A 21,650-nucleotide genomic window follows, 5' to 3' on the forward strand; every position below is an offset into this window, starting at 1 on the left:
GAGAACTGAGTCCTGCATTATAACTGAGAGAACTACAATAAATAATGTTTAATTCCTTTCCACAGCTCATGTTCACCTGCTCAGGACTCCCCTAAATGTCTCCAGCTAATTCCATGTTTGCACAGCACAAAACGAAGCCTGCTTTTCCCAGGTCATGAAAAGGGTCACAAAAACACAAACCCGACCTTGGCGATGGGAATGTCGTTGCTGCTGCTGCTGGTGCTCAGCTCTCCTGTGCTGGGGTTGACGGGGCGGTTGGCAGGAGTCAGGCGGCTCGGGCTGGACGGGCCCGTGGCCTGCACACTCTGCAAACGAGTCTGCAGCTCCCGAACCTGCAGTAAAACACAACATTCTGATTTTTCCACTTTTATGGTTTAAATAGTCTGGAGATTTTCTCATTGTCTAGCCCAATCTAATTGCTTCTGTCTCCATCATGGAAGTTACATTTTTGTACTTTGGTGGCTGTGAAGTTTTCACGTGGGGAGCAGATGAGTAGAGGTTATTTAAAAATCCTACTCCTATCAGATTTTTAAACTATGTGCAATGTGGAAATATGCAGAATACTGTAGAATAAGTACTCAAAGTTTCAGCTGTACTATAGGTGTAGAAATAATTCTCTCTGGGGTAAAGCTAAAGCTCCAGTGTAAGATGATGATGGCTAAACAAATCAAATTACAATCCTCCTGTTAATGGAAAACTCCAGTGCTGAAAAAAAACTCCTGACATAAATAAATCACATGACGACTTGGTCATATTTAAAGGTTAAAGAAATTCAAACATTAATCATGCTTTTAAACTACAGTCAACTAAAACTACCATTTAGTAAGTAATATACAAACAAAAAAAAATACCAGCAAAGTATTCAACCAACAGTCTGCAAAAGCTCTCTGTAAACGTACGCTGCAAACACTGCATGGTCCTCATATAACATCTGATACTTTTAGAGCTGATGTCAAAAGATTTTCAGTTTAAAGGTTAAAAAAAAAAAAAAAAAGAAAGGTCTGCAGGAGCCAAACTATAGCTGTGCTAAAGATTATGGTGATTACCTTGGAATAATTCTTAACAGACAAGGAATAAATGGTCTGCTTAATGCAACAGTTATGGCAGAAGGTAAAGAGTCAGAGCTCACTTTTCCCACAGATCTCAAACAGAATGTGAGATGGGAGAAGGTGAAGGAAACCATCTAAAGAGGAAATTCCCCTGAACGCAGTTGTCCTTAAATACAATGGTTTCTACACAATTTTGTTGGAAAAGTCCCTCTACAAAACTTGAACTTGTGAAATTTTATCAGAAGTCCAGTCAAGTAAAGTTCAGTCCATTTGGTATCTTCCCTTGTATGCAGCATGAAATGCAACTGTGGTTCCTAATGTCTAAAGAAAGGTAGGATTTTATACTAAAATACATCCATATAAAGACTAAGCAAGCTGAAGTCCTTTAGTCAAAAAAACCCAAAATTAAAGTTGCATCAAAGCTTAGACTTTCTTAGGTGTTAGGTGCATCTGAACAGTGTTTATCAATCTCTGCTTGAAGCAGCAGCAGTAGTCGTGTTCTCTGCACAACAGATGCTTCAACCTACTGCAGAGAGGAAAGAGTTCAAGGCAGAATGCTCTCCAGTCACCAAGGCAGTATTTTATGCCTCCTACAATCCTCTACAGCCTGCTTCTATTTCCTGAAAAGTATCCCTGCCTCTCCCTCTGTTGTATGCAAACTGAAGGACAGACTATGTGCACATTTAGTGTCAAAAGAATTTTTAGGTATTTACAGATTTGAAAAAAAAAAAGAAAAAAAAAGTCTGTGCATTTTACATAACATGGTATTTCAAAAAAGCCATAAGTAGCAACAATAATAACATATAAAGTCACACTGCACTTCTAAGTTCCCTGTTGAGTTGTGGAGGAGTGTTACACCTTGAACAAAATAATTCCAAACAACTAAAGTACATAAAACCTCAACTCAAATCCCCCAGTGTTAAAAGTAACTTACTGAAAAATGGATATGGGTGCTTGACCCAGAATTATGTATCATAAATGCAATTATCTCACAAAGTTAACTGAGCAAAATGTATGAAGTGGACATTCATAGCAAGAATCTTTTACATATTTGCAGCTGAGGCCTCCTTTGTTCATACAAACATATTTAGCTTCAACACGGGTACAGCTGCACTAATGCAAACCTGAAGGACAAAAGTGCTCTACTGCTGCAATCCAATAATTTCAGCCTGTTGATATGCATAAACCTAAAATAAACCACGCATGCATATTTTTGCTTGCAGATGTGAAATGTCAGTACAGACAGGATTTGTACTGTGGCATTGACACTGAGGAAAAAAAAAGCAACCCCAAAACTTCATTAAGTCAAAATTACCATTTACTACTATTTCTTTCAACCCAGGCTGTACCAAATGAAATTCTCCAAGTGCTTAAGTTACAGCATTGTTTAAAAGCAAACAAATAGGAAGACCGTTTGGATGTATTCTTTATAGAATAAAACCCCAGCCTCCATGTCCAGTTTAAAAATTGCTAAAATATTCATCTATGCTCAGAAGCCAGTCCTGGAAGATTGCAGTTCAAAAGCAAGTAATATTTTAAGTGCAGCCAGGAAAGAGAGTGGTAAAGTTGCTTAAATGCCAAGTGTTTGTAGACGCTGAAGTTAAGAACTACCTTATGCAAAGACAATATCACACAAACCTTTAATGCAGATAGGTTTCCTTTATTCTGTGTTTTCTTACTGTGAAGTGACTATTGGCAAGGATTACAAAGCTAATTAATCATACAACTCTGTAAAACAACACTGGCAACAGAAAGAAATTAACACATTTAAGAGTGTAGTCAGGTAAAATTTTGCTCAGAAAAGCACTTCTAGAAGAAAATTTAGAGTACAGCACAGTTATTCATCTGTGCAACTTACTGCTTTAATATTGTATCATAGAAGCAACCACGAAAACAAGCTGCCTGCTTATCTGTCCTTCCTGATATATTTACTAAGTCAGGCCTTCATTTATGAAATTACATGCTGAACTGACTGCTATAAATAACTGCACATATTTTAGCAACACTGAGTGATGGATGCTAATTCTGAGCAGGATAACAGGACAAGTTTGTCTGACTGGTAAAATCACACATCTCACAATTCCCACATTCACCAAGCATGTCATGGCTGTGCTGCCCATCTTCCACACTGCCCAGAGACACATTAGGTAACTATTTCTGGTCATCAAAACCTCCCTTTATAATAGAGACATATGCAGCATCTCTTCAGAAAGTACTTTTCCACACTGGTAGGTATTCTACAGAAAAAATAAAGAATGACCAAAGAGAAAAAATATCCCAAACTCAAATCAGAGTTCAGAAGAGCCATTTTATTCTCTGGTTTGGTGAATCCACCGGTTATAAAAAGAGTGGTTTTAAAGGCGGGATTAAAAATTGTCTGATCCCTTGTGTCAAGTCTTTAGCATCATTACCAATGTAATATAAATTATTCGGAAGGTTAACTCATAGAATGAAGGCAAACTGCAGCACTGCACATGAGACACAATAAACACTCGGAAATGGGAGAGAGAGGAAAGGAATGTCTTACAGGAAATCGATGACAAAACTGGCAAAATGCAATGGGCAAAGACAAGTATAAAAACAAACCCAAAAAAGTTATATTATAACACAGGAAGAATGTGGATTTCTAAGTCTGGGAGGAGAAATAACCAAGAAGGATTTAAAGAAAAATTTATTGAATCCCTGCATCACACTAGTTTAAAAACAAACATACAGAAGGGTATAAAAATTGCCATAAACTCCTGAAGCACTAAAATGAGGTGGAAACTGTCTGGCAAGCAGATCTTATTATGTGGTCAGGAAAAAAAAAAAGGATTTGAGAATGAAGGGGAAAAGGACAAATCCAGGGAAATGTCTGTGAAATCCAGAAAAAAAGATATGGAAAGATCTTCCACGTGATTGAAGGAAGTCCAAGAAATTAATGGAAATAAGAAGTTCTGGATGGAACCCTGGAAAAAGCAGGAGCAGGTTCATTAAGTAAGACACAAGGCAACAGAATCATTAGGTTTCAGAGTAATGAATAGCCTAGATACAAAAAAAAGGTCAGGTGCAAACAGATGTTCTCAAGCTATTAATGCGAACAAAAGTAACTCGAAATCTCACTTATAAATATTTGATGTTTTGCAATTGAACCAACTGTTGAGCTGAATTCCTATTTTTTTCCTTTGAATGCTGAGAATTGGAGTAGGAAATACTGAAATACTAAAGGTAGTTTCTTATCACCTTAAGAAGTAAATAAAAAGAAAGTAAGAGTAGAAGAGAAAAGGGGCTGACAATATATAGCAATGTTCAATTTATGAAAGACTTAATAAACTATTAACAGATGTCACAGACATGCTTGTCCAAATGCATCATGGCCTACAGAAAAATATTTCAGTGGAATATTTTCATTATTTGTAACCATGAGAAGCATGTTTTTAGTCTTTTTATTTTGCGCATGCATAGTGACAACTACATGAGTCATTAACATATCCTCAATAAAACACCACAGCTATGAACTGCCTGTTTCTATCACTGATTTCCACATTCAAAGGACACCTGCTGCTTTTGTTTCTAAACCAGTTTCAAATGAGGGACATGCTCGTGATTATTTTCATTCTATCCTACTTGTGACCTGTTTCATCATACAGTACCTTTGAACCCTTCAAGTAAAAGCACTTTTCCCCCTCAGCATTTTAATGCCGCTTCATTTCCTTTCCCCTATTATACAGTGGAGGAAGACAAAATACAACAAACTACAGGGAGCGAACTTCTCCCACTTTCTAATTTATTCATGCATACTGCCGATCTGTGGAGGAGAAGATGCCAAATCTACCACTCATGTAACAATTTGAGCTGCTCTGAGTGGTGAGAGTCTTTCCCAGGCAAAAAAAATCCCCTACCTTTCATTGATTTTCAGCCAGATAATTTTCTGCCTCTGCTATATCATGAGCACCAGAGCAAACAAAATTTGCTGAGTTTCTATGTATTTTTTGTGATCAACTGAGTATGGTAAAGAAATCTTTCCTGGTATCTCTAAGGGCAATTAAACACTGAGTATTTGCATGCAAGCTTGGAATCAGAAGTAAAACTAATTAGTTGACACCCAGGAGGAGATGCTGCTGCATAAGCAAATACCATGCAAGTGAAGGGTGCAGAGAATGGAAATAGCTTTGGGCTGCTAGCTCAGGTTTCTGGTGCTCATCGAGATAAAGGAGACAGAACAGCTCCAGGGTCACTTTAAGCTGTACAAGCAGATAATAATCTCTAAGGGCTCATAATGTATCAGTGTTCTCCAGCAATCTGGAACAATAACTTTTGATCCCAATGGGAATGACTACAAAACAGAGTCCAGCAGATCTTGCCAGCTTTGTGTCATCTGAGAACAGTGTAGGTCCAAGAACACCTGCAAGACCAAGGATCTGAGTCCTGCTGTGGCAGGGGTAGGTTTCAACTGTTCGCAAGAACCATCTATTTTTGGAGAGCCCTCTGCTCAAATTAAAGTTCTCTGGAGCAGGAAATACAGGCAGCTGATTAGATCACACATAAAATGCTGATTTTCTACTACTACACACATTATGTTTCCATTAGGGTCTTAGCTGAAGACAAGTGGTTTTTTTCCTGGTCAGTTTGGTGATTTCAGCTGAGTTTGGAGAAGGTTTAGAACAACTTTCACAACTAGAAGCATAGGATTATCTGAACAAGCTGACATATGGCTCATGCAGAACAGACTTAACAGACTTCCAGAGCTGGAACTGCCTTTTCACTTCAGACTTAGTTCTTCAGAACAGCCTCAGGAAAGCCTGAATGCTGCCCACATCCACTGCCTTTTATGCCAAACAACTCCTTAAGACTGTGCTGGGGTACCACTCATCTGACAACTTTTATAGGCAGTAATTTAAAAACCCACAATTTTTACTTTACCATCAGGATGGAGCTTATTTGCTGTTTCACTGCTGCTCATCTGAATCCCCTGCTGAATACAAGGGCTTTTGAGTAACTTTTTTCTTCTACTACTTAAGCCTGTTACTCTCTATAGCAGTTGTAAATAGTGCTGACCCGATTACAGCCTTATTCTCACGTAATAATATTAATCGCACAGACTGGTACAGAAGATCTCCACCATCTTATCTGTATTACTGGATTCGGGATTATGGTCAGCTATATGTAAGCAGTTTCTAGGGCACTGACCAGCCCGGACCCAAATAGATACTATTTTTAATGCAGCAAAATAATGCAGAGGTAAAATAAACCTCTGCATTATGAAATTAACTGTTACATTGCAGACAACCTACAGAAGTAAGCAATTACCTCACTCGCTAATGACCTGTGAGAAACAAACTCTGAATGTATGATGTTTCTTAGCTACTGTTCCAGAGAGCAGCTCAATCTGTTAACTGAGCGCAGTAAATACCTAATTAAATTAAATCTCCAACAAGCCTGAGAAAAATGTATTGAAAGCACTCTGCTTGATTACAGGCATTGGTCTGAAGCAACAGACCTATTGATCTGGTCAACTTCAAGCTTGTTCACTCCACCCAATTTAATTTGAGAAGGACAATAACTAAATTTTATTTGGATCTCCTTTCCCACTCTCCAGGGAAATAATTTGAAGTGACTTTTGAGTTCAGGTGGCATATAGAAAATATTTCATAGGTCAAAGAAAACATTTATTTTGTTGTCACTATGGACATGAAGCTACATTAAAAATGCAAATATGGTCTCCAGTGCAAGAATTACACAGAGTGCAGACAGGGTCATATGTCACAAACTAACTTCTCTGGTGGGGGTAATAAATCAGTTATTCTGCATGATAAGGATTATATTAATTACCAGATTTCAGTAAAGTCCTCTGTAGTTACAAACAACTGAAACAAACTGATCATATTAATTCTGCTGCCATCAGAGATGCCTCCATAATAGAGAACCAGAAATGCTGTCAGCCAGACAAAACATAGCAGAATCGTGAAAAGATGCTAAGGCTGGCTCTATAATTAATGCAGCTGTGTTAACTTGGCTTTTTGTGCTTTTCTTCGGATACAATCCTAATTAATGATCCTGATTTTAACAGGTATCTTTGCATAGTAATGTATTTCATTATACAAACATAACTTTAATATTTTAAAGCTCCATTTAGAAAGCAGTCAGTAGCTTTACTCCTTGCTGGTTCTTCAGAATTACAATCTTCCTGTGTCTTGGACACCTCACAGTCTAACTTCTGGCCTCATACAGCCACAAGTGGTTCTTGTTCCTAAGTTTAGAGAGACATTGCTCCTTTTTTTTTTTTTTTGTTTTGTGGTTTGTTTGTTTTTTTGTTGTTTGTTTTTTTGGGTTTCTTTTGTTTGTTTCTCTAGTATTTGTAAAGAAAAAAAAATTAAGAATTTGTTTTGCCATGCTGAACAGGACAAGTCCCTACTCTACAAACAATGACCATTTCTCTGACCATTGTCTATGTATTCTTTTTGCCAATTTAAACTGCACCTTTAAGAGCTTTAAGAGAGTAAGAATGACACATAACAATCCAGATCAGATCTCACCACTCTTTATACAGTTTTTCCAACCCCTACTGAAAATAACTTCTGTGGTACCTCATAGGACTGAATTTGCTCCTATGGCTCAGCCATGCTGATTTCTGAGTGTACAACACCAATTCCTTCCCCTTTTCTGTTTCTCAACTGAGGATCTCCTGAATGTCAGCATAAATTCTTGGTACTATCCTTTTATGCCCCTTAACTTGCAAGTCATACTTCTCAAAACGGGCATCTTTTTGTATACTCAAGGCCACCTATCTTTCTCCTGTTTGATATCTCAGTATTGATCTGTGTCACCTGGAATGTCAATAACTGCATTTGTGTAAGCAAAGCTCTCAAGCACACACTTTAATTCTCTGCCTGCTTGTGTTGCTGTCCACCCCCTCAATTGGGCAACAATCCAGCCAGTCCATAAATGCTACTTCTGTAGCTCAAGGGGTAGTATTGCCTCCACTAAAAAAAATTGTATCAGTCCAAAAATTTCAGGACTGAAAACAACCTATGATATATAATAAGAAGTGGTCTTGCTTTATATGATATGAGATTACTATTCTTGCCTCATCACGCATTCCTTTTTAGTGTTAGGAGAAGACAGTGAGTTTTGCAAAGGTAATTTGAGGCTTCATACCCAAAGACTGCAAATCTCACACGATGCAGGTTCATGCTATAATGGCAAAGTCACTGCAGAACAATTTTGGTTTAGAATAGCAAAAAAAGCTAATCTGCTGCCAACAGGTAAAGAGTAATACTTGCAATATTTTACCATGATATGGTGATATGAATTTACATTTAGACTGAACGCAAACTTGAAACTCCCTGCTTTAAAAATAAAAAAAACTTGCTATCTAAACAAAATTCTGTATATTCAACAGGTACAAAGTAAACAAATTTTAAAAGTAACTGAGATTGAGGTCACATTATCTTGGATCTTTCATCTTTTTTGTGAACAAATCTTCCACCTTTTTTTTCCACTTTGGACTCCATAGAAAGCACAAAGCCTTTATCTGGCCTTAAAGCATCATAAAATGTAGACAGAAAAGCAGGATATAGCTGGAACTACTCATTGTTCAGTATGAGAATTACTGCCCACTGACAGGAGTCCTGCTCTTTTTCTTTCTCCTAATCACAAACTGAATTCCCATCAAAAACAAAGAAATATTTGTTGTTTACAGGAAAAAAATAGCCTCACAGGAAAATTCACTAGATGAACATCTGCTTTCTCTATATCCAAGTTACGTATGCTTCCTTCAAGATGAGTATCAGTTTTTCTGATTTCTGAAATCAGGCTGTTGTGCACACTGGCTGTTTTTCACACACTCTTTTTCAATTATGTTCAGTTCTGTCCTAGTTTTGTCATTTGTACAGCCCAGCTTTGAAACCAAAAAGTCCTATAGCCTATAGAACAGGAAGTGAGATTAAAGAGAAGCCTGTTCTGGTGACAAAATCACACAGGTTGGAGGAAGAAGGCATCATATGTGCAGTGGCCTTACCCTTCTACGCAGCCTGTCCCTCTCCTCACGGACAGCGTTCATGGTGGCCTTGGTTCTGTTGAGCTCCTCTTCTTTGCTGCACAACATGGCTGTGAGGCTCTCATTCTCTTCCCGTAGGCCAGCCAGCTCCTTCTCCCACCGAGACCTCTCCTCAGACAGGTTTGGATAAAGGTCACGTCCCAGCACTCCCTCAATCTCCTCCACAGTCTGTAAAAACACAGTCATAATAAACAGAAAGGGGAAAAGACAACTGATTAGGGTAGATGGAACAGAACTGTGTGTTAACAGGCAACTCTACACACTTATACATACACTCCTAGCCTCTCAGTACCGTTAGTTTGCTTCTTTTATTTGCTAAGTAATATCAAACAAAATTATTACTTATTTTCTTTGACAGTTTGACCATATCATTAAAACATTTCATACTGACAAACACCAAAGCAGACAAATACATGCAAATAAAACATGTCACCTGTGAATGACAGCGATCCTGGTAGTTTAATCTAAGAATACTTTAAAACATAATAATAACTCCTTTTAATGGGCGAACACTGTACTTATTGTTTCCCTGCTGAGTAACAGGCAGAACTGAGCAGTATGTGAATGTGCATGGCATGGGGCCTTATTTATTGCTAGACCAATGCCACAAAAGGGCAATAAAAAGAGTGGGAGAGGATTAAAAGAGGGTCCTTCTTTTTGATGTTCCTAAGTATGTTCTTTCCTTGAGGTGACAGCAAAATAAAAGAAAGAACTCTGGCCTTGACTAGGCTTACAGGGGATGTTACAGCCTTTCTAGTGCCTAAAAAAAGGCTGGGTTTCTCTGGGACACATTGGCACCCAGCACTCCCTGTCACACCTCTGTGCCCAGAGCTGTGTAGACACTGTTCAGTACAAAGGACATTCAGGAATTTCCAGTGGAGGAAACTGAACTGCAAGCACCCACCATCAGCAAGGGATATACTGCCATCCTGAACTGGCTGTCAGGCTGGCCACTAACATGCTGAAACACAGCATAATGGCCTGTCAGGGAGCCACCTGCAGTTTGGAATCTACTACCCAGTGTATGCTGTGCCTGTGCTCCATGTCCAAGTATGGAAAATACCTGCAACAAGCAAAACCATTCCAAATGTTGCCCATAAGCTTTTGAATCTCCCTGAAAGCAGTGTGTATTGAAATGATGGGAAGAAACATGGAAAATAAAAGAATGTACAACATCACTGGCAATGCAGAAAGTTTCATTCCATTGGCTAATCCAGAAACAAGTTACAGGCAAAGCCTATACTTTTACATCTAATATGGAAGATAACTGATGCACCAAGGTTAATAATAATATATTTAGTTGTTTTATTAAAAAAAAACCCATTTATAGTCTGATGTGTCCCTTCCAATTATATATATTCTAGGAATCTATGATTCCATATATTACTGAATTTTCACTGCTTTGTTTATTTCTTTAACCTAGGAGCGAGCAAAAGAACCAACTAGACCAAAAGAATCAACTACAGCTGAAAATAATATGCCTAGTTGGAGACACTTTTTTTTTCCTGCAAGAAATCTTACCACTGTTTCCAGCATTGTCTGACTTTGAGGTATCAATGAAATTTTATTATTTGTTCAGTTTATCCTTTTGAATTGTATTTCATGTCCCACTTACATAAAACTGCAATACCTTTTAGAGCCACAATTATGAAACTCTATTGACAGAGTATCAGAGTATCTACACAGCAATTCTGCTTACAGATTTGGCAAGAAACTGAAATTACTTTTCTGAAAAAGAAGAGGCTTGCAATATCTCTGTGAGGTGAAAGAAGCTGCAGGTCTCCCTTGTATTAGCTTCACTTGGACCCAAGATCTCAAATTATGACCTGGTAAATTATTTCAACACAGCACGAGGATGACTTTGCATTAATAAGCACAGGGTGGTTAATCTCACAATGTAAAGAGAAGCTCTGTTATGGCAGGAGCATCCTCTTTTGATGATGACAGCTTTATTTTAAACAGTGCCTCTTTATTGTTGATTTCTCCACTCCCTTCTTCCCCCACACCACCCTCAAATTTCCCCTGCTGTTTTTCTCGCCTCTCTAATGCGAAGTTCTGCTGCTGCCTTCTTCCTCCCTATTCCCCATGCTCCAGTGTTGCTATTTTCCCAACCCCTCCCCTTCCTAGGCCACTACTTCTCAGAGCACTACATTAGAGCAAATCTCTGGCATCTAATATACTACCAACCATCCTCCACAGAAAATAAAACATAAACACCGTACACAGATACAGCTATGTAAAATAATGCCGATTAGTTTTCTTCAAAGCAGCAATACAGAGCAGTTTTCTCTGGCATGTTGCTGCACAGCAGATAATTTAGGTATAATTTCATGGAGTGTGGGATTGAATTACAATGTTGTGTTTTGAGCACAGGGCAGCAGGATGTCATATCATGGTAATTCCAGTCTTGCTGCTGACACTGCTATCAGTGCTCTCTGCCTTATTTTATTTACAGGAAGTGTTGTGTTATAGATGAGATATCAGATTAAATCAGCAAGTATCAGGTTTAAAAGACATTAAAGCAGTACTTCTTACCATGGTGTAACTTAATGGCACAATTTATTCCTAGCAGAATTTATGGAGGCCAAAAATTTAGACAAGTCCAAAACCAAAGCAGATAGAAACAAAGATGAAGATTTCACCCATTAAAATTAAACACAAAGACATCATCTTTGGTTCAAGTTCCTACAGACCCACTTTGCTGGAAGCATCTCTAAAGGAAGAAGAATATACTATGAATGTAATTTTTGATACTGTCTTTCCATTAGCATCTGCCACTAGGTAGACAGACTTTTGGTCCAACCCAGTACAGCTGTTCTCATATTCTAAATGTTTCATGCTTGTAAATATTTACAGCTTTTTAATCAGCAAAACTTTAGCGGTTATGTATCCAGAATAAGCAAAGCATTACCCAGACTATTCTGTGGAAATTTACTTAAATCCTTTTCTCAAAGTATGCTTTTGTAACTGTTCAGTTAGTAATACAATCTGATAATTTTTTCCATGTCTTTTCAGTTTCTGTGGGGCAGAAACAATTGAGACGGGTAAGGTGACATAATTTGTATAAAAGAAGCAAAAAGTAATTCAGCAGCAACTGCAATAAAAGGAACCCAGTAAAATTTAGCCACCAAAGCTGAAGGATTTAACACTTAAATGTATTAGTCTGTTGCTGAAGAAAAAAGCCAATAGCCAAGGCAAAAAGTAGTCACAACAGTTCAGGTTTCCATTCACAATTCCACCCACTTTAAAATTCTCTCCATTTTTTTGTTGAGAAAACATGAAAGCAGAAATGACCAGCAGCCAGGGGTGCAGTGGTAGAGTGGGGCTCCATGTGTGGGTTTTGCTCTGTTAAACACATCTCACTTCCGATACCTCTGTGGGCCTCCACAGGCTGATCTCTACCTATTTCCCAGAATCCACAGTCTCTCTTTTGGTGAACAGTGACCTCTGAAAACAGTTAACCCTAAAATTCCAAATAATAATTAGCAACACTCAAAGTCCTGATCCTAATCCTCTGAGACACTCAAATAAACTGCTTTAATACCAATCCCAAGAGACCAGAAGTCAAATATACACACATTCTTCAAATTACTACTCAACGTTAATTGCTTTATATTTTGTTATATTTCTCAGGCACCACCAGGTAGAGAAGGAACTTTTCACAGTGGTAGGACAGAGGGCTGTCAAAGCCATCCAGAATGATCAGAGACCTCCTCATGAAAGACCAAACTGTCAGTACAATTTTTCTTGTATAAATGAGTGACTGACACCTTTCCACCTGACACAAAAAGCTTGCTCATGTCTTCCCCTGTATATAGGAAGATTCTCTGTGGCTCTCTTGCTTTCAGATTCTGAACTGCAGTGCCTTTTGTTACATGTGCCACCAAACATCCATCTCCTTGATCTATTACATTCACAACATACAGGTATCACTTGAATTATTTGTTCCTGAGGCTGACTTATCTCATTTGAACTAATGCACAAACAATGCCTAGTGTTAAACTAGCTTTTGCTGCACTGTGGGAAGGTGTACCCCAGTTTAGTGTTCCCACTGAAACAACTGCAAACCATCCCCTGTTCACCCACTTCCAAGTTTACAGTGGAGGGATAGAAAGGGAAATCAGAGGCACAAAAGGCAAAGGTTGGGGGTTGAGATAAGAACTATTTACTTGAAATAGCAATGAGGTAAGAAAATTAACAGCAATAGAAAAAATACTAATAGGGGAGTGCAGAAGAAATAGGCAGTTTGCACATGAGTTCTTACCCCCAAGAACACATGGCAGGAAGGGACCCTTTTCCCCCTTCCTGGAAAATGAGGGATATAGGATAACCAGGCCATACCCTCTCCTGGCTACTGCAAAAATTAGCCCAGTCCTGGCTGGAATCAGAACAGCTTTGTATTTTAAGGTAGCCAATCACAACTTAGCCAAGCACAAACATACACAGTGTGTTTTCAGTCACTGGTCAATGATTACCTGTAGGACCTTGGGCAGGTGAGAGTGTGTTTGCTGGATAAGCAAAATTGCTTAAGAAAGTAAATTAACTGTTGAGTATCCCCATTTATCTTATCTTTGAAATGAGCATAGGACAAATGCATTTCTGATTTGAGGTCCAGAGTACCTCCTCCTGTACCTTGGAAGGTGTAGAACAGGTGTGTTACTACTTACAAACACACACTGTGAACTTGAGTTGACTCCTGTAAAGTACTTTTAACACCTTTGGAAGCAAAGTGCGATTATGATTATTACAGAAGTGATCAGGTGTCTCAGGCAATGAACATGCTGCATTTTAGAGCCTAATGTTACCATTACCTTAATAGCTAAATCACAATGTTCGCTGGCAGTAGTGAGTTGTTCAATGTGCCTGTCCACTTCTGCCACCGATAAACTGCAGCTGCTTTTCTTCCTCCCACAGACAACTTTTTCCAGACCTGTCAGCACTCTCTGCAGTTCTGAATTCAAATCACTACAGTTATCTAAAAGAAAGCAAGACAAAACAAAACAATATCACAACAATTAGTGACTCAGTGAAAAAACACACTTTTAACCAGGAAGTGTCTGCTGCAGAACAGCCACAACGAATACTGTTCAGAGAATGTCCTTGCACTCTGCTACTTTTCCCTTGACAACTGATAGGCTTAAGTACCATAATCACATCAACTGAAATCATGAGCTACCTCTCATCTGACAAACAACACCCCACAGCTTATCTGAAGTGTTCATTCTTTCTTCAAAACTCCCTCTTTTCTCAAGAACATTCAAGACATTACATTCTGTGACTTTTTTATGTTGTTCTTTTGGCCATTCAAGGTCTATTATCCTGATTTTATTGAAGTCATACATTCATCTCCGTAAATACAAGATTCTTCTGTCTGGTACATTCATGGATGTTATGACTTGATGTTTTTCAGAAGAATTTTGTGGTTGTACTTAGGTATTGCCTGATTTTAAAAAATTGTGGTGTTTACAGAAATGATTCCTACCAACCACCTTAGAGCCTGTGTTTTAACAGCTACTCCTTCAAATAAAATGGCAGAATATTCAGGGATCATAACACCACGGCTTATGTTTCATACTACAACCATATTACCAGCTTATACAACAATGCTATTTTAATTATAAAGTATCATAGAGCATTATTTCCTTTCCTGTCTTTAGGCAAACCTCTTCTAGTGCCCACTGCCATAGCATCCTCCACTTATGTGAGAACAAGTGAGTCTCTGCACCTTGCTAGCTCACTCCATAAATTATTTTTGTCTTATGGTCACCTATGGTGATGGACAGTGGCAGACCCTAAGGCACACCTGTGGCAGAATTCACCCTTGTGCTGTCTCCTGGATGTGCCAGTCAGTATTTCTGGCTTGCTAGGTCAGAGTCTGCAGTAGCTACCCACAGCAGAGCACACAATGGGTGCAGTATGAGGTGGCAGCACACCTGTAACTCCTCTAGCCCACTAAAAACAGTGGCAAGCATTCTTGGTGGAGGTTGTGATTCCTGTACTGCTGCTGCAAGCGCTTCAGTGTGGTTAGAACTTCATGGCAGTCCCACAGCTGTGGCTCTTGCAGGGCACTAAAGAAGGGTGGCATTGAACTGGGTTGTAATTTTAACATACTTGAGTCACCAGATTATTGCAGACTGCCTTGAGATCTCCCTGTGCAAGGGAAGACTGAGAGCTGCTGGATGAAGGAACAGGAGGAACAGAAAGTGAAAAACTGCAAACTCATCACTAACCTAACTCCACAGCCTAATAGATACAAATACAAAGCTACTGCTGACCAAAAAGAAGAGTTTAGAATGATGTTATAGCATTGCATGAAAAATTGGAATAGGCAACGTATAAAAGTTTCTTCTGGGAAGTCATTTCACTAAGTCCTAATTAGCAGCCACCCATGTGTTACAGTAATACCAGAAAAGCCCTTCATAATAATATTACCACTCACAAGCAGAATATAGCAAGCAGGATGCTTACTTGTAAAAACCTTGTGTTTTGTTTGCTTGAATTTGCTTTTTCCCATAACATCTTCTGTAATAAACATCTTGTACATTTGCACAACCTTCACAAGACCTTGTTTGCTGGGATTTATTCTGACTGTGACATTTCCCCCATAAAATAAATAGTTCACAATGTGAGAACCCCATCTCTGACAGAAAACCAGCACAGCCCAATCACAAGCTCTGCAAGACATACTGGAGAGCACTCACAGTTCTAGCTCTATGTGTTTTACTGCCTATAGCAACAGAGCAGCAGATCCACACGCATTAAGAGTGTCATGAGGTATTACTGGCTTTACTAAGTCACGGATTAGGGGCAGTCACTTTATCAGCGCAGTAAGCAAGCCATGCACATGGGTTATTAGAGCATGATATTTTTATCCTTACATACCTATATCTAGAAGGATTTAAGATCATGCATATTCCTGTATCTATATATGTGTGTGTGCACTTTCTTTTCACAGGAATATGGAAACAAATCCAAAAAGGACAGCATCTATGAGTAGAAGGAAAATATGGAAGAAATGCAGGAAACCCTAGAGATAATGTTCTTACTTTGTCCTTTGTTATCTTTGAGCCTACCCTTCAGGGAAAGGGAGCACCCAAGATTTGTAGATGCTTGTGGTCAAAGGAATGATGAAAGTCAGAAGGTAAACAAAACTTCACAAATACACACTTGGCATGGAAAGTGAGTCAGGTTAGGCCTGGACATACTACATAATCACATTGCAGTGGTTTTTGGATTAAGTGGGAAAGGGAAGAGAAAGGGGAGATAGAGAAGAAGAAAAAAGAGGAGAGCCAAAGAGAGAAGAAAGGAGAAGGAGAGTGCAAGAGAGAAGAAGATCACCAGTCCTGGCTCTGGCATGATTCAGCTGTTCAGGACGCTGGGTTGCACATGCAAAGCAAGCACCCTAGGCTTTGTGGACCTGTTTATAGGTAAGTTTTCCCCGCTCTGGAGATAAATTTCTCCCTTTCTATGCAAATTAGTTATCACGGGCTTTCTCTTATTTCAGACCTTTCTGAATGTCTGGGAGGGCTTCTGGAGTCTTAGGTGACCTGGATTCCCCTCTATAGCACATGCCCCCCTTCTCAGCTTCATCCCCATGCTTGTGGTGTGCTGTGTTGTGTTCATGTCCTGGAGCTGAACAAGGACACTTGTCTCTGAAGAGTGCTGCCTGTTACCTCCTTATGGCTCTTTTCTCCAGCAACATCCTGTTCCTCCTCAGAGTGTGTTATTGCCTACAATCCTTGGCTGGCTCCAGAGCTATCTGTCTGTTGGTTTTTGAGACAGACACATCATCCCCCTTATCTTCTAGGTCTCTACATTGTACATCATTCTACTGCCATGTTTTTCATTGTTAGAACGAACTTAGACAACTTGCCAGTTATATCCACAAACACTGGTTCAGCTTCACTTCATGAAGACAAAATGCACCCTGAAAAGCAAATTAGTTTCTTCTTTTCTTTTCTTGGTAAGAAGAAAATTAAGGAAGAAACGACCCTCATATTAGAATCTGTTCAAATATGACTTTAACAGTAAGCATGAGCTTTTGAAAGTAAAACATTAACTTTTTTATAACTTTAAAAACCACTGTTAAATATTTTCAATTCCTAGGTCAGACACTTCACAGTCACATTATTATTAATACTGTTGTATCAATGTTTCTAGAAATTGTAGACATGAAAATACAAATGTGCTGTTGCAGGTCTTGCTCTCCTAAACAATATAGTATAGAAAACCATAACAGAGTTATGAACAGAATTCTGGAAATCTGTCATAGTGAGGATTTCACCAGAATTCTGCTAGAAGGTCTGCTTCTGGGGAAATGGAGGCTCAGGGCAGACTTTGCTGCTCTCTACAACCGAGAGGAGGCTGCAGTTAGGTGAGGGTCAGACTCTTTTCCCAGGTGACAAGTGACCAAACAAGAGCAAACAGCCTCAAGTTGCACCAGGGAAGGTTTAGACTGGAAATCAGGAAAAACAGGTTCATGAACGGGGTTGTGAAGCATTGGAACAGACTGCCTAGGGGGATGCATGGAATCACCATGCCTTAAAGTGTTCAAAAACTACGTGGGTATGGCACTTGAAGACAATAATTACATTTAATGGTGAACATGGTGGTGGTGCTGGGCTGATGTCTGGACTAAATTATGTCACGGATTTTTTCCAAACCTAATGACCCTATGATTCTACAATCAAGGCACAAAGATTACTTCACATATAAGTTCACAGTCATGTAGAAGCTCAGAATCAATTGTGATTACACATCCTCCATTAATTCATTTCCTCACCAAACACTTGGATTTGCATTTCAAAAGCTATGATACCTTTCTGCTGTGGGAAGTCATCACTTCTGCTGAGAACTCACCCACATCTGCAGTGACCACGGTGGACTGGTTCTCTGGCACTGAGACGGAGTTCTGGTCCATGCTGCGTGAGTCTTCATTAACCTCCTGCTGGCTTTGGCTCAGCTCTGACCGCAGCTCCGAGTATTCATCCTCCTCCCTGGCAGAGAGAGCAAAGGCAGAAATTAAATTATCTGAGGAAAAGTACATCTTTGTGACATTCACTTCAGACCTGTAAGATGAGCCACAGGATCCAATTCACATGAGTGTTCTGTCCAGTAGAGATGACTTTAAACTCTTCACTGCAAAGCCACTGTGCCATGCCCATAACACCCACTTGCAGCAGTTGGTGCCTGGCTTCCATTTCTTTATTCCCAGATTCATTATTTCTCTTGGCCATTGGAGAAAGAAGCAATGGGTGGAACTGAATGCGACCAAGGATGTGTGCGAGGACATAGGCTGCTCTGCAGTTACCCCCCATCTGATAATTTACACAAATCAGCACAGGTGGCTCTGATCCCAAAGTGAATTAGACGTAACTGGTTTTGGTCTCTTTCTCAATTCAAGGATGTCACCACCTCGTGTGCAAAGTAATCATGCATATGCATGTACCTGCACATGTGAATTAAAACGCTCTTGGAGATAGGTTGGTTTTTCATTTTCTCTTCCCAAAAGAGAGAAGAAGAGATAAGTGAGTACTGCACTGAACTGCTGGTGTTAGTGGAAAAGGAAAAGCCTCAATTACCTAGGTTTTAGTTTATTTGTCAAACTGGTTCAACTAAATTAACTGAGGACACAGAATACTTTAGCTAAAGCTAATGAACTTAAAAAATTAGGGCTTTTCTCTCCAGTCTCCACACAGAGAGTTCAAAGCACTGGGAAAGAAGATAAGTAAACGAATAATAGCTTTGCTTGAGAACATTTGTAAACATTTTTTCTTTTGATCCACTTGCTGATTTGACTCAGACTTACTATTTTTTTACTTTCATAGCAACTGTTTTTTTTATTAAAGTATTTATTTTAAACATTGGAAAAATATCAGTTTATCCAGGTGAAGGGCCCCTCTGATAGAAAACAAACAGCAATCATTTTGTTGCACACTAAATCACATGCAGAGATTAATTTTGCTGCAGATTCAGCAGAAAAGTGTGAGAATGGAACCGTCTGGCCTTGGAAACAATGAGAAACAGCAAAGACCTATCTGGGGATCTGCATCTGGGAGGGGTATCTATAATGTCAGGTCTGTTGTGTTTATACTACATGGTGATGAGTGTTTCTTGCAGGATTCGTCCTGGAGGCGTGTCTCAATCTGTCAAACAGCAGACAAGATGGCCCATACATGCAGGCATCAATGACAAAAGTAAAGTCTGCTCTCAGAGATGCGGAGCTAAGAACTTATGTACCTCAATAAAACCCCAAAAAGGACTTCCAGCTTGCTTGCTCAGCAGAGTTTCCCAAGGTAGTGACATGCAATTTCTACCATGCTCTTCTAGCCCTTACATTTGCTTCACTGCAAAGAAAGTGTAAATTTAGCAGAAGCATGTACTGGCTACTATTACAGGTCAGGTCAGCTGGTTAACACTGAGATTTACATCAAAGCAGGTCTTGGAAGTACCCTGCAGTATTTGTTTAGGACAGTGATAGAACCTAATCATAAACAGGAGGAGTTAAAACAGTGTAATGAAGACACATAAGCGTCAGTTAATGTTCCATGAACCAGTTTGTTATTAGCCACAAAAAAAGCCACTAGTAATTAGCTTTAGACAAAACAATTACCAAGCACTCAAACAGTTGTAATTTTTCATCTGAAGGTAATTGATTTTTTTAATTAATGAAAGAATTAGTCTTAGACTTTTAAAACCCGCATTACCTCTACAAATGGATAAAAAGTTCTACTGGCCCTAAAGCAACAGCACACATAATAATAATTTCTCGCCACTCTTCTTTGGGGTCTTCTTGCACAGATTTTTCTGTTTAAAATACAACACAGCCTCATCTAGCTAGAACTAGTTCTGGGTTTTTCAGTTTAAGTGCCCCTCAGTATCTTGGGACAGTGAAAAGTACATCATGCAGTAGGACTCTCACCATTCTGATGACTCAAGCCACAAGTCAGTTTCTAAATGGACTAATGCTTTTAAAAGCTGACCAGAAAAGCCAGAAATCCATTTCTGATAAAGTGGCAGCAGGTCTGTCAGTGCCTCCACCAACAGAGAACACACTGGAAACAGACTGAGGGCAAGAATAAGGGGGAATTCAAGGGCAGTGATACATCACAAATATAAATTCTGACTTTAAAACTGATGCTGGTAGTAACAAAAGATGTTATTTGATATTTTCCTTTATCCAAAACATGGGGAAGAGTTCTCCAGTGGCACTGAAAAGGCAAGGTGCTGACAGCTGACAATGACCAGCCACTGGACTCCAGCCACACCACCCAGAGGTGGAGACACTACAACTTCCTTATTGCTGCCATCAGCAACAGCCTGGTTGTAAAAAGCAGCCATTTGCTCTGTTATGGGCCCTGATGGTCCCACTTACTGGAATGTCATGGTAAGTCGGGGGCAATTAAGACCAGATCAAGCCATTCCAAACATGGATGGGAGGACTGAAGAAAAATACCTGTGGTTTTACAGTTACTTCTTCACCAATTGCTTTCTTCACAATGAGGACCAGAATGTTGCACAGACACTCAGAAAAATTTGCTCTAACAGTGAGCAAAATTGCACATTTTTCAGCATCCTTTCACACCACAGCACACTGGCAAAAGATGCATGTTCTCTTCATGAATGCAAACAGTCCATACCTTTGTACTACAAGTGCCAGCAGTTTTTCAACAATCATTTAACTAAAAAAACTATTTTTAAAACCCTCTAAGACCCTCAGATAGAAAATACTACAGGGTATGTGCACAAAGATTGACTGCACTCTGTGTACAAACACTTGATGTCCCTCTGAACTAGTTCATTATGAACAATTAGTGAGACATTTGAGACAGCACAGAAATTAATCACTGAGGGCAAGTGGAGCACTGTGTGCTGAAGCCAACATTATCACACCCACACTGCCCTTTGAATTGAATCCAGTATGTGCCAAGTTCCACCTAGCACATATTCCACCTCAAAGCCAGAATTAGACCTTCAGGTCACTGTGTAAACATAACTTTAACTGCTGTGTGTTATTTCTTCTGATGCTGTAGTCTCTTTGCTGCCCATCTTCTCCATTAACTTCCAACACTTTCTAAATGTATCTCAGATTAAAACTTGTAAGTCTGAACAAATTGTTTTACAGTAATGCCTTATAAGCTTCTTGACAACTGTTTCAAGTAATCCTTAGCAGGCACCAACATTGAAAAGAGTATATTTCTGTCTGGTATTTTTATAGTTGTTTGCTATTTTTAGAGTTGCAGGGATGTACCCAAACAGCCACTGGTTTAGAACTAAAAGCAATTAGACATTCTCTTTTCCTTTTCTTGAACCTCAATTTGACATCTAAGAAAAACTGTCAGTCACACACTGAAGTTACAGTTGATTTTGACAGCCAAAGAAATTATTAAGAAAAAAGAGTCAAGTTTAAATGAATCTAAGTCAATACTAAAAACTCCTGAAGTCAGAAATTGTCACCTTAAATGCAGACATTACTACATTTTAGTACTCTACTGTGTAATTTCTAGAATCTTTTTTGTCCTTCAGAGTTACTGGGTGTGTCCTTTATGTCCAAGTATTTACAA

The 21,650-nt window shown here is 39.2% G+C and overlaps 1 protein-coding gene across 2 annotated transcripts in view; it reads right to left on the bottom strand.

Moving 5' to 3' along the window:
* Window positions 1–21,650, bottom strand: part of MCC (MCC regulator of WNT signaling pathway) — a 182,665-nt gene that overhangs the window by 34,433 nt on the left and 126,582 nt on the right. For both annotated transcript variants that reach the window (XM_072922223.1, XM_004177133.5), the window contains 4 exons: window positions 17,947–18,083; window positions 13,899–14,062; window positions 9,049–9,255; window positions 186–332 (listed from right to left, as the gene is read on the bottom strand). In XM_072922223.1, the coding sequence (XP_072778324.1) occupies window positions 186–332; window positions 9,049–9,255; window positions 13,899–14,062; window positions 17,947–18,083 (655 nt within the window). The remainder of the gene's footprint in view (window positions 1–185; window positions 333–9,048; window positions 9,256–13,898; window positions 14,063–17,946; window positions 18,084–21,650) is intronic.

Source organism: Taeniopygia guttata, chromosome Z (genome assembly GCF_048771995.1).
Source record: "Taeniopygia guttata chromosome Z, bTaeGut7.mat, whole genome shotgun sequence".
In the NCBI taxonomy this organism is placed as follows: domain Eukaryota; kingdom Metazoa; phylum Chordata; class Aves; order Passeriformes; family Estrildidae; genus Taeniopygia; species Taeniopygia guttata.